The sequence below is a fragment of the Lytechinus pictus genome, chromosome 2, assembly GCF_037042905.1.
Source record: "Lytechinus pictus isolate F3 Inbred chromosome 2, Lp3.0, whole genome shotgun sequence".
NCBI lineage: Eukaryota > Metazoa > Echinodermata > Echinoidea > Temnopleuroida > Toxopneustidae > Lytechinus > Lytechinus pictus.
In genome coordinates this window covers 59,679,547-59,693,184 of record NC_087246.1, presented here as the reverse complement: position 1 = coordinate 59,693,184, position 13,638 = coordinate 59,679,547, and the positions used below count along the sequence as shown (strand labels likewise).

The window sequence follows — 13,638 nt, the reverse complement described above, 5'->3', positions numbered from 1 at the left end:
TAAAGCATTTGACATGAATATCAACTTGATTTTTTTGCCTCTGTGTCCATCTGTGGTGAAAATGCCCTTATGCTTAATTTATGCACATGTAGCTATATGATAAGATTTCTTTGTTTTTATTTCTAATAATAAGAAGTATATTATACTTGGTGTTTGCTTCCTTTAGTTTCCTTTAGTTATTTGGGTGGCAAATTCTTGAAGCTAATTTGATGTTATTTTCACGATAGTATTTCTTCCAATGAGGTGAAATGTTGTCTGACAAATCATCTGACAAAGCATCTAGGAGTGACAATTCAACAAGGAGGAAATATAACCTTAGAAAGGATTGTAAAAAGGACATTTCTGAATCTAGGCCTACTGCAGCTAGGAATATGGCTAATCCTAGATGTATCCTATGCGATTTCAGTCTCGAGACACAATTTTTTTTCCATTGAAATAATAATTTAAATCAAACTACAAAATAGGTCTTACATTATGTCTAAGCCCGTTTGATTGTTATCTGTCAACATTGTAACTTGCCTATGAAATCATTTTATATAGTAATTAAATATCAGTACTAGCTTTCAGGCTTAGTAATGCACATAGCTATACATGAGGGCTCTATATTTTCCCAACATTAATCACATATTGTATTTCAGGTTAGGGATAATAATATTATAAAAATTAATGTGTTAAGCTTCACTGAAATTGAATTTTGTACAATTTTGATTTCGAGATTGCAACAATTTAATGAATGAAAAGCAATAGGATAAGATGAATTTCATTTGATTATCCTTGAATTCTAAATACAATTTAGAGGTTTCAAACATGAATGGTAGAATACAATTTTTTTTCAATTCACTTTTTTAAATAGAAAAATTGTGGTCTTTGTGAATTGAAAGATGAGATATTGATATCTCACTGTCTGAAACTAAAATAATCCCATTCCATTTTTTATAAGATCTTTCTCTATTTTCTCATTCTACTCAAAAGATAAATGTTTGGATAAACAGAAAATTACTGATATCAACAAAAAGGAAAAGGCAAGTCACGTTTGAGTAACGTTATTCTGGTTCCATTCCAAAAATCACAAATTGGCAGTGATAAAAATAGTTTTAAGTGTGCCTGCGCATGAATTAAATTTACACTGTTTAGACATTTCCCTAAAATCTTTCTAGGCTTTAAACAGAACTGGAAGTGGTTTTAGAGGAATACTTTGAAATATGCATAGTATTACAGACATTCACATGACCAGACAAAGAGAGTTTTGGTCTATTTGAAAAGAGATAACTGATGAAAGAAAAAAAATGTTTTATTTGCTGTAACATACATTGTATATACAAATGCTCATCTTCAAATATGATACAAACAGTGATAATTCAAGGGAGAACTAAGGTTCAGAGAATTAAAAATAAAGAAAAAAGAACAAAAAAATGCAACTCATTTCAATCAAATAACACCTTCAAAATATGTATATGTGTATGCTTACCATACATTTCATCGAAGACTGAAAATTCTATTCACTTTTTACAGGACAGAAATGCAACCATTATTATATATGATCACATCGCATGGACCTTACGTGTATATGAATGGGTATTAAATTCACCTTAAATGGAACTTTCACAATATACACCATCAATCTATTTATGTTGATATTTTCTCATCATATTTCTATAACCACCAAACAGATTGCTTGCAGTGATAATCTTATACAAATGAAATATAGTTTTTTTAGTGTTGAGCTGATGAATAAGTATTTTATTAAGTTAATATAAGACAGTAATGTAACCATTGTCATGCATGATCACATTGGAGTTTTTGAGTGCTTGACCTTCACTTGATGTGCTGCCTTGCAAAATTTTTATAAAAAAACAAACCTTGGTCTTACTGCCAATTTCTATTTTTCAAATGACTAATGATGATACTTGCTGCTTACACAAAGAAGTATACTCAAAATCTAAGAATGAAATGCAACATACAGATTTTCCCTGAAATTATGGTTTGCTAAAGGGGTTTTAACATCTTTGGCCTTCAATATCATGTACCCTTGAACGCAATTGAAGTAATTTAGAGTGACGTCAAGTTGACAGGGAGATTTCTTGCTTATTACCGATGCTTCAAACCTCTGATACATGTAGGTATAAACACTCAAGGATGCAAACATGCAGACAAAAATATATTGACAAGCGCAATGCACAAAGTTTGTCAATGTTTGAAATTAAACTGTCATTGTTTCAGTACCATTCAAATGTCATTCCTGCTACAGATATTACTTATCACCATCGTTGCCATGCACGATGTAATACCGATTTATGAGATATGATTTAAAGACTTTGATGATAATTTTCAATCAAATTTGACTGAGCAATCAACTCTACTTTTTGATATTTTTAAAAAATCTGATAATTTTCCTAAAGATGTATTTTGATAATTGATGAAATACTAAAAGCATGCAAGTTGCAGACATTTTTTATATTAATTTTGTGGGATTGTACTGCAACATACGGAATTAATATAGAATTTGTGAAATGGTTTGTCTTGTGTGGGTAATAGAGGTATTCTCACCAATGTTTAAGTCTATGGTATTTAAAAAATTTCATACCATGCATGAAAACACTTCCAATAGGCAAGTTTGACCAGCTTTTTAACATATCTTTGTCTAATAATTGGTAAAGTTATGGAATGTTGGTTGACATACATACATCTTTTTTTGTCCCAATGCGACTCTGGATGCGAGATCATATCTTCCTTGCAGGCAATTAGTTTATTCCATCATGCTCCTGTAAACTTGAGGAAAACCTTGAGGATGCTCGACAGCTAGACATGCTTCACCATGATGCTTCTTAGAACTGGACATGCACTTCGTCCTTACCTGTAATTGTTCTGCTGGTAACTGATACCTCCTCTTCCTCATTATCTTCTGTTGCCTCTTCCTTGAGGTCTTCCTCACTGGGAGGTGCCCTAGGACAAGGAGTGACTGACGCTTGTCTCGGTGGTAGTGGAGGCGGATCCTTACACTTACTGGAAGAAGACGCTGATGGGAAGACTTTACTGATTGCAGCAGTTGACTTTGACGACTTGAAGGTCCTCCAGAAAGACTGAGAGGGGCTTTTGTGTTTCTTTGGCAACTGTGAGTTTGTGCTTGCACCATATTTCTTGTTGGCTGTACTGCTAGACTTTGCTGCATTGAATTTGTTCCGCAGTTCCACTTCTGCAGGGTCAAACACCGACTGTCTGGGAGGGAGAGGAGGTGGCACTTGGTTTTCTTCGGATGTTGATAAGTGTCCTTTGGCTGTCTCCTGTTTAGGCACTGTTTCCTTTGGCTTGTTCTCACTGGCTCCACGGACGGGCAGGGGAGGTGGTGATTTGAAGGTGAAGTTGCCGGTGGTGGCTGCAGCCTGCCACATCCGTCTCCGCAGGACCGGAGACACAGAGGCGGAGCTGAAGAGCTTCTCAAACTCCAGTCTGTCATTGCAGGATCCTGTCGGGATGAAGTGTGGAGGAGGCAGATGGGGTGACAGTGTTGTTGGAGTTGTGGTAGTAGTGGTGGTGTTGGGAGGGGGTGGGGGTGGTGCACGAGTTGGCATCTTTTCCCGGATGGCAAAGGTCCGCTCTAGACAAACAATGGGCAGAAAGGTAATGGTATTAATGAGAGAGGGGAGGAACTACGTTAGCATGCATCATGCACTGTTGGGACAACATGCTTTACATTCCAATCATAGATATATATCCATATAAATCCTTATTCACAATCATGGATCAATTTCTTCGTAACACAAACGGCTACCAGAGCAAAACTTTGTATATCTTACAAAATGACAAAGTGCTTCAGAGGGATCCATTGTAGAAATGAACTGTCAACTACTCATGGCAACATTGAAGACCAAAATATAATATATCATAAATCTTTGGCCTAAAAAACAATACAGGGTCTCGTCATTTCACTAAAGGGAACATTCTGAGACAACAATGTGAAGATGAATTATTTCCTGCAGTGTGTAAGGGAATGGGAAGCCTATACTTTGCAAAAGAGAAAGGTGCTAATTAGATAAGCAGTATATTAGTTTCAGAGACATTTAGTCTCCAACCACAATACTATAGAAGAAAACAAATGCTGTGAAGAAGGTTCATTATTAAATGAGAACGAATGCCATGGTTTCATAGGAGGAATATACCAACAGATGATGGATACTTGATTTGCTTGATTGTAAATCAGTTTTAGAAGTGAGGGGAATGACCAATGAATCAAATTCCAGGCATATCAAACTAAGAATTACGTAATATACCAAGAATGACTGTTGAAGGAATATAGATTAAAGACAAAGACACTGGAAAACCCCAGCTTGTCTGCAAGTTTGATTAATATTTTGTGAATTCAATCTCTCAAGGTCTTATCAAGGAAAAAACTACCTTGTACCAATTTGTGTTATGCTAAAAATTATGGAATTGTGTCCGATACCAAAGCTAAAGGCCTCTGGAAGCATAGTTTTGAACATTACTAGGTATATCCAATATATATATAAGAAGGCATCATTTACTAAGCTGAAGGAGGGGTAACTTATTTTTCCTTGCACAATCAAACCACTTTCTGGTTTGGCATATATTACCTCTGAAGGGCTGTGGATAGTGGACATGTTTTGGTGGTGGGCTGCAAAGCCCGATGGTCGCCACCGCTGCATACATAAAGTCTCTTGTCAAAAGTGCTCTCTTCTTTCAAGTTCAGAGCCAATACCCTTTATTTGTCACTCAATCCTAAACCGGTTATGGTTAATTTACCATGCATTCTCTATGGTGAGAAGACATGATTAAAAAGGAGGCAAGATTAGCCTGAAGTCGTCATAGTATTCCAATCTGGAGATGCGTGTAGATACACATGAATTATTCCAAGCTAATGTCCATACTGGCAATGAGAAAATCAACACAGATATGAAAGCCGTTGACAGATATCCCTCCACTGCATGCAGGGGTTTGGCATATATAAGTTAGGTCACAAAGACACAAAAAGTTGATTCCTCTCTGTCACAAAAAGGGTATTTCTAAGCAACAAATTCCATTCAACAAATGGAAAAGGGAAATAACCCAAGCATTAATATTCCTTTAAATTCCACTTTGGCTCCATTTCTGGCATTGTCAGAAAGTCATTTTTATTATTCCTCCAATATACAACTGCCAGATTTGAAAACTGGGTTTGATCAACTCATTACATGACAACTGCAGTCAATCAAAGAGCTTTGTCCATTTCCACAAGATGATGACAGAGAAGGTGAAGCAGAAGGGTTGTTAAGGACACATCAAAATCATGCTCAACATAGACTGACAGGAGGTAGTCCTTCACTCATTAGAAAAGTTGGCAAAACAGTGATCCTCTGCAAAAGTCGATGTGAACAGAAGCGGGAACTCTTCCAGTCGGAGCACTTTTTAAAAACAGTCATCCATAAATCAACGGGAGAAATAGTGTGTCCAGTTGATGAAGTTGAGATAATCAGCAGCAAATTGCAAGCAGAGACCTTCCGCGATAAAAAACCAGGACAGGAAAGGCCGAGTGAAAGAGGGGGGAAGGTCCGTTTCTTAGCGACACCCGAATCTAAGGTCCAAGCAGGAGTACTATATGGTGGCTGTGTACAGGGAAGGTCTGACAGCTGTTTTGGCTAGTATGAGGAACAGGCAGGCAGGTTCTCTAGAATACAAACCAACCCCAAGCCCAATAGAACTGCCTTGATGATTCATCCCCCTTCTCTCCCTTGAGTCTCTGCGAGCAGGCTGGCTGCCTACGTGCTAACACTGGCCCATCAAACCTGATTAGAGTGTCTATTTTAGTCAATTGGCACTACACAACGATCGCTAAGTGGAACCGATCCCAGACGGTGCCGTTGGTTATTTACCCTCAGAATATCCCAAACTGAACTGTAATTCACAAATAACAGCAAAGTCTCCTGTGGTGATTAAGGTTCAATCATCACATTCATATTTCTCAGGTGAACTGAGAAGAAAAAGTAACTCAACTTAATCTTACAAAAGAATCAGGTTCTACAAGCTGTCTTTCTTAATGAGCTTAACTGTAGGTCTAGACTGGTTCAAGGCAATAAACGAAATGAGAACTCTTCCACCCCTTCAAAATATGTACAAGTGTACAAGATTTGAAGATGAATGAAAATATCCTCCCCTAGCCCATTAGTAGAGTGTGTTGTTGTTATCATAATAAGACCTACTGCCTTCATGTTCAAACATTTCTTTATGCAAAGGATATAAAATAATGAAATGTTTTCGTTCCAAAATGGGAAGTATATGTTTGTATGTAAAGAGTGAATGACCACTTTCAGGAATATGTAAGCGAAATAATATACAAAACAAATTAGGAACTTATTCAAGTTCCTGCACACTAATTGATTCGGGTTATTCAATGTGATTTTTTTAGGAACAAATTTGTGTGCTGAGAATATGTTATTCAATTTGTAGGAGCCGAGAGAGTATCTTAAAATAGAAATGTTCATAAAGTGCTTGCCAAAGATTCCTGACATATCAATAAAGAGGGGGTGATTTAAAGAGGTCCAGAGTATTGTCTACTCAATGCGTGTATCAAGAGGGATTAGAATGTAATGATGACATTCATTGGAGGGATAGATGGAAGGAAGATAGAGAGAGAAAGAGAAGGAGAGTAAGAAATAGAGTGGATGAACAGAGATTTGATATTCATTTTTATAAAAATACAGTAAATTGACACTTTATCATTTTTTAGATAGAAACTGGGAAGAGAGGACAAAGAGGTAAGGAAAGGGCATGACAAGAAAAAGAAGGATAGAGCTGAAAAAGAGGAACAATTGATAGAAAATAGAGAGGTGCATACATAAAAGAGTGATGAATGGAGAGAGGAAGAAAGAGAAGAATTGAAAAGAAAAGAAATGAAGATAATGAGAAAGCATAGGAGAAAATGAGGGATTGAAACCAACAGAAGTGAAAGAAAGGAAAGAAAGTGTAAAATGTGGGGCATAAGAGGGGTGCATGAATGAGAGAAAAGGGATAGAACAAGAGAATGAAAAAGAGAAAGAGAAGAGAGAGAGAACAACAAATGCTTGGCTAAGGATGGAGAGAACAGTAAGAAAAAAAGACATAACCAAAAAAAAAAAGATAGAAAAGATATTCTAAAAACTTTAAATATCTACGACAGGAGAAAGAAGACATTAGTCACATACAAAGGGACACATAGAGTTGAGGCAGTACAGAATTACAGAAACAATGAATTATGAAACATTATATATAAAAAACAATGATTATTTGTAAGTAATGTTCAATTAAAATTAGGCCAAGAGGCACACATTCTTCACCATTAACCAATATAGGTCAATGCTATAAGAGATAACAATCAATTATCAACCCAAGTCGTTTGTCACACAGCTCACTGTGACGCACACAGCGGTTTGGGTGAATCAGTTCCCCAATTTAAAGTTGCCATGGCGAGATATAATACAAAATTGAGGTTTACAAGAAAAAAAAGGGAATTTGGGAAATTGTATTAAAAGGCATAACAGATGCATGATTGTCAGAGTCTAACAATATTTTATATATTGAAATCCTTGTCTTGACACAATTTATTCATCACTACACCAAATCTTTGATTTTAGGTATTTCAACCCATAAAAGAGTAATTACCCTTTTTTCTTAAATGGATGGGGGCCCATTTTAAAAACAGTGTTATTTGGCATCACAATTCTGATCAGAGAGAAGAATGTATGGAAATAAAATGGGCCAATAGGGGCAGTCCTAAAAGTAAACATCAATAGGTTGTTTTATAAAGCTGTAATAATTTGTCATTGATTTTAGAACTGGCTTAAATCTCTGATGATCTCCCAAACATGAATTTGAGATAATCACATTAATAGGCTGGATGCTCTTCTGATGCTGATAACTTTGCACTTTGAGGATAACAATGGTTATTATATATACTAATTAAAAGCATACAATCTTTTTTTATATATTATTCTGTTTTTATTGAAAAAATCAAGAAAACCACAATATTTACAAAAATTATTGCATGATTAAAGTACAAAATCAAGGAAAAAAGAATATTCATTTTGGCAGTGATTTTACAAACCAGCACAAACCATTTTGGTCAAATTTTCAAAATCGAGTTTTTTTCATATTCTGAAAGTCTGTCATTAACTCTATAGAATGACAAATTTAAGATAAAAATTTGTATGATTAAAAGAATAAGAGCATATTTATTTGAAAAAGCACACATACCCCTTCTTTGAATTTACGAAGTGGCTCAAACTATTCTTTGTGTACTATAAAGTCTCTGGAATGGTGCACAGAGGTCAACAACCTGACTAAACCAATCTGATGTAGCGTGTTTGCATTGAATTATTTACAAACTGGCTCAAACCGTGATTTGTGCCGCTAAATAACAATGTGCATGATTTTTATGAAGTGACATAAACCTCCTGTTTTTCGTCAAAATTAGCAGTTTCTGAAATGCATACTTGTACTTCATTTGCAACATTGAAAGAATAAATTTGAACTGCAAACAAAATGTGACATATTATAACAGGGTAGAATGCATAATTGCTCTTGTTTCATTCAAAGCGCAAAGTTATCAGTGTCAGAAAAAAACACAAACTTTGAACGTGATTATCACTAAATCATGTTTTGGAAACCAGCTGAGGTTCGTGCCAGTTCGTAAAATCACTGACAATTTTAGAACATGCAAAATTTTGTTCACAATTTGAATATAACTTCTCAATATTTGGAACAAAACACAGGTAAGCATTTCACAAACAGTTTATTTTCACATAAAAAATTAAGATAATATATAAAAAGCTAGGCATGCAACTCACTGTTGCAATGCTTAAATGATGAACCCGTTGAACGGGAAAGGCCTCCCCTTCAATGGAAAATAAAATTGCCATGGCTAATCAAATTTGCGAGTCAGTAGCCATGATCAACCAATCAGAATCAATAGCTGGATTTGCAATTAATTCAAAAGCTTTGTGTTAAATGGCCACACTGCAAGGGTGAGTTCCTCTAAAAATACTGTCTGGTGATGTCCTTAACCATGTAGTTTAGTCTTTAATTTAGATGGAGATAGAAAATTGGAAATGGCAGAATAAAAGAAAATATGGGTAGTGAAGGGAATGGGATGAGAATTCACTTTGTTTGACCTCTTATGCAAAAAGATACTTCTTAGGTGAATGATTTGATTTTTAAAGGAGCATCCCGGATATTATTGTATGACGCGTACTTGTCAATTACCACCCTAAAATCAACAAGCATTTATTTGCCATATTCTATTGTATAGATTTTGATGCGCACAGAAAGAATTTACAGGTTTGATCAGTTCCTGTTGCCCCCACTTGTTACATTAAATCGCTGCTACTAGAAACAGTCATCATGAAAGATTACAATAAATAAGTCATACCTAGACTAAATCCCTCTTAAGATATTTCTCTTCTCTATGAACAAACACCTGGGCATAAATTTTGATTTGTGCCGTTCTAAGAGCAGGGGGATGTTTCACAAAGATTTAAGTGTGACTTTAAGTAATGCTTCTCATTGATTAACACACAGTAGTGCACATCCCATAAGAGTAATCTGACCAATGCAGTGATGTGTTATATACCTTATGCAAAAGGGATTTACTTGTGGTTTTAAAATCAGACTTAAATCTTTGTGAAACACCCCCAGGGCAACTTATTGGAGAGAGCATAGGAGCTGTTCTAAAAGGTCACATGGTTGCTCTAGTGATTCTTATCTTCTGCGGTTCACTTGAGTCATTTGTAGAAATGAATCATAATCCTTTCCTTGTAAATACGGGAGGGGCAGGTGAGATGGAAATAGGGGAACGGGTAGGAAGGGTCCAAAAGGGGGGAGGGGAGGGGCGTTTAAGGTAATGGTTTATGTTTAATGGTTTATGTTTAACGGTAAAGGTTTTCTTCTTCTGATGACAAAAATGATGATGATGACAATGATGTCACCGATGATTACGGTGATGATGATGGTGGTGATGATGATGATGCTGCTGATGATAATGATGAAAATGCTGCTGCGGATGATGATGCTCATGATGATGATTATGATGACATAGTGATGATGATGATGATGATATATTGATGAATTTAGTGGCAATGCGTTATGTGATGTTACAGTAAGTATTTGAACTGAGTATATGGTTTTAAAATCTTAAAACCTGTACCACTTGAACACAAAAACCATAGTACATCTCCAGATTTCTAATATCAAGTCATTCAATTTGGTCAAACCTCATCCCCTGTTCCAGTTCTTTGGATAGATGGGGGAGGGGTGCATATACAGAGACAAAGCATCCTCATCAACCCCTTCTCTTATAACATGGTGGGGTGATTGAGAAGCTTGGAGAAAGGTCCCTGACTCATCTATTGAAGATTAAAGGGGGGAGTGTAGAATCGAGCAAATTAATTTCTTGTATGTTTTAGGGCGGAATGATCATAATCATAATAATGAATTATTTAAGATAATTTATTAAGTTTATAATAGATAAAACATCTCTTTGATTCCATTTCAACACCTCACTGGATCTCCTGTTGAAAAATAGAGTGGGGTGCAATGGAGCCATAAACCTGCCCCATGCAATGTTTCTCTCATCTTTTCGGTGAGATGAAAAGGTTCAACACCTCACAGGCTATTCTTTGGAAAGTTGGATTTAGGTGCTACTGGACGCAATAATCATGCCATTATGTTTTAGGATGGGGTGGTTCAGTTTAACAGGATCCCTAGCTACACGATTGCTGTCAGTAAACGAGGGCGCTGTCGTTTCCTTTGAGCAGACCTGGAAAAATAGTTCTTGGCAAGAGGGACCTCATCCCTACACCCCCATTGTATCTGACTTTTTTTTTTCATTTTTCTTATCTCCATTGTCTTGTCCATCACAAGATTGCATCATTCTGCGGTGCCAATTCACAACCAAAAAGTAAAATATCATGGGAGATCTATGGGAATATATGTAGTGCAGATTGGCCAAAACTGTCTGAAATACAGGAGTAAGGGAATGATTGCTTAACAAATTATAATGGAACAGAGCAAGGCAGAACAAATTCTAGTCATAATTCAATGAAAGGATACATGCATGTATCATGTTCAAATAGACAGTCTTTAGGTAAAGTATCAAATTGAAGAAAATGTTTTTTTTAATTCAGCTAATAACCTTCATTATTACATATATCTGTATGTATCTTTATAAGGAGATATGATTGAGTAGTCAGGAAAAACAAACCACTCTTCATAACCAAATTCTTAACTAATTAGGAATTGTATGAAACTTATGTTCTATTCCAAATCAAGCATAAGTCCCAAAATCAAGGACAAGTCATTTGATTAAATGCAAATTTGTAGCTGACTTGGGTTCAACTGCAATCCAACTTTCTTGCAACTCCCCACATTACTCAAGGACTTTGCGCTTGAGTTGCAATAAAAAACAAGTTTCTTGCAATACCCCATTAAAGTAGAAACCTTGCACTGCCTCTAAAAACAGCCTGTGTGGAGACGATAATTGCTGGGAAAACGGATGTTTTTACTGCTCCCTGGCTAAAACATTGAGAATGGGAGGAAATGAGAAGCAACTATCATCACCAAAACAAACGAAGGGAATCATCATTACACGCCTGTTGAACATAATCTCATGATGAAAACAAACACATCTGGTTGAGATCATGGAATTCACATCTTCCATTGGATGTAAAATAATTATAGATTGACAGAGAATATTACGTATGATCAATACAGAGGGAGCGGATTCCATGTAATGCCTTGTTTACATGTAGTCTATGATATAGGGTAAACAAAAACTTTTTGAAGCCCTCTTAATTATCTCCCCTGGGTGGTATATGACGATTATACAATTTCTACACGGATTCTACAATTTTGATATAGGCAGAAGTATACAAATTTCCGAAATCGTGTGATTGTACCCCATAAACTCATAATAGGTGGCATTGTGTTATCGCATATATTCAGCAAGTAAACTTTGCGCATTCCCTTCTAACCATGCAGAAACTGCAAAATCATAACTGGTGGGAACAAAATGAAATTAAACCAAGTGGAAAAGACTGATGATTAGTCCAGGTGTTTCATCTTTATTCTCAAAAGCAAAGTCTTGTATTATGGTGGCAGCGGTGGGATGTGAGGAACAGGAAACAGAGATTTTCATAAATTTCAGGACCACTGATTTTGCATATTGTTAGAAGCTACTAAAATACTTGCATATGATTGGCTCAGAGCAAATTAGTCAGTAAAATCACTGCTTGTTTCATGAAACACTCCCAAGATCTACAATCACAACCCAGAAAGTCACTGCCTGTATGAACTAATTCTAGGAAATATAATTTTGAGCAACTAATGTTTAAGTTTGTTTGTAGATTTGTGCCAAATGAATTGGAAAGAATCATTACTAAGGGCAAGCTGGTAGGTAGTACTGATAATGCTTTAATGAGCAGCACAGGAAACAGGCATTAGAAGAGGAAAGACAGGGGTAAAGTCGAAAGGAGAGACACACAAGTAAATGGGAGAGGGGTAGGAGGAATGGAAGAAGAGGGTGGCAAAAGGGGTAGATGGAAGAAAAAATTGGCTTTAAAGAGATTGGTCTGAGAGGTGAAAGAAGTAAATAGGGGAGATCAATAGGGAAACAGAGAGAGAGAAAGAGAGTGGGGGAGAGAGACAGAAGCAGATAGGTAGATATAGATAAAGGAGGGAGAGGGGAGAGGGACAAAACAGAGAACGAGAGAGAGGGAGGGGGAAGTGGGAGATCAGGAAACGAGGGGTGTTGTTCCACACCCCTTCATCATAAGCAGGTTCCGTAACATCCAATGAGTCCCATTATAACATAATGAGCTTTGTAAGATCACTATGATCAGCAATCAATAACACACATGAAAAGAACAAGATTTATAGGGAAGGTGAAGATGCAATTTTCCCCTGTGAAATAAAAACTTAGTGATGGAAACAGCCTTTATGGAATACAGCTCCTACAGTATGAATCATTCTATCAAATATCATACTTCAGAATGCTACAAAATAATCATCGTTTCAACAGATTTGGCATAAAATTAGGATTTTGTGATATATATATACTTTTAGGTGCCATGGCATTGTGGTTTATTCTCCACATTCACAAGCCAAGGGTTCAGGATATAAGTCTTAAATAAAAAAATATCAAGTTTGCTTGACTTAATACAATAAAGTTCTTTAAAAAAATGCCTGTATACCTGTCTTTCTCAAAAATATTACGTCAAATATTCAGGGTTATTTTTAGGATTTTTCCCCCATTCAGAGATTTGATTTACCAAGGTGTATGTAACTATCAGCTAATCTTGATCGGAGGGAAGCGCTACACCACAGCAAAATCCATTTAGGAAGACAGTATTTTCTGCAAGATCTACCATCATATCACTAGATAATCGTCTCCCCTCTGACTAGGCACAAAATTGTAAATCTAATTTGTTTACTTCTTCCTATCACCCGGAGGTTCCATTCACCAAATCTGGCAATGTCCTGACACAAGAGGGAGCTGTTGAAACTTGGGTTTTTGTTAGATTAATGTCATATACAAAAATATAGATTGGTTGATTTATTATAATTATATGACCAATGACTAGTAGATGTGTACTTTTATTAAAAAGGTTTATGACAGAC

At 36.1% G+C, this 13,638-nt stretch overlaps 1 protein-coding gene across 1 annotated transcript; it reads right to left on the bottom strand.

The window, feature by feature from the left end:
* Positions 1-1,266: 1,266 nt before the first annotated feature.
* On the bottom strand, positions 1,267-5,765 carry LOC129270215 (rho GTPase-activating protein gacO-like). Its single transcript, XM_054907618.2, has 2 exons — positions 4,590-5,765; positions 1,267-3,595 (listed from the first exon to the last, which is right to left on the bottom strand). Exons 1-2 carry the CDS (start codon positions 4,663-4,665, stop codon positions 2,826-2,828), a joined length of 846 nt encoding a protein of 281 aa, XP_054763593.2. The 5' UTR covers positions 4,666-5,765; the 3' UTR covers positions 1,267-2,825.
* Between the last annotated feature and the right edge of the window lie 7,873 nt (positions 5,766-13,638).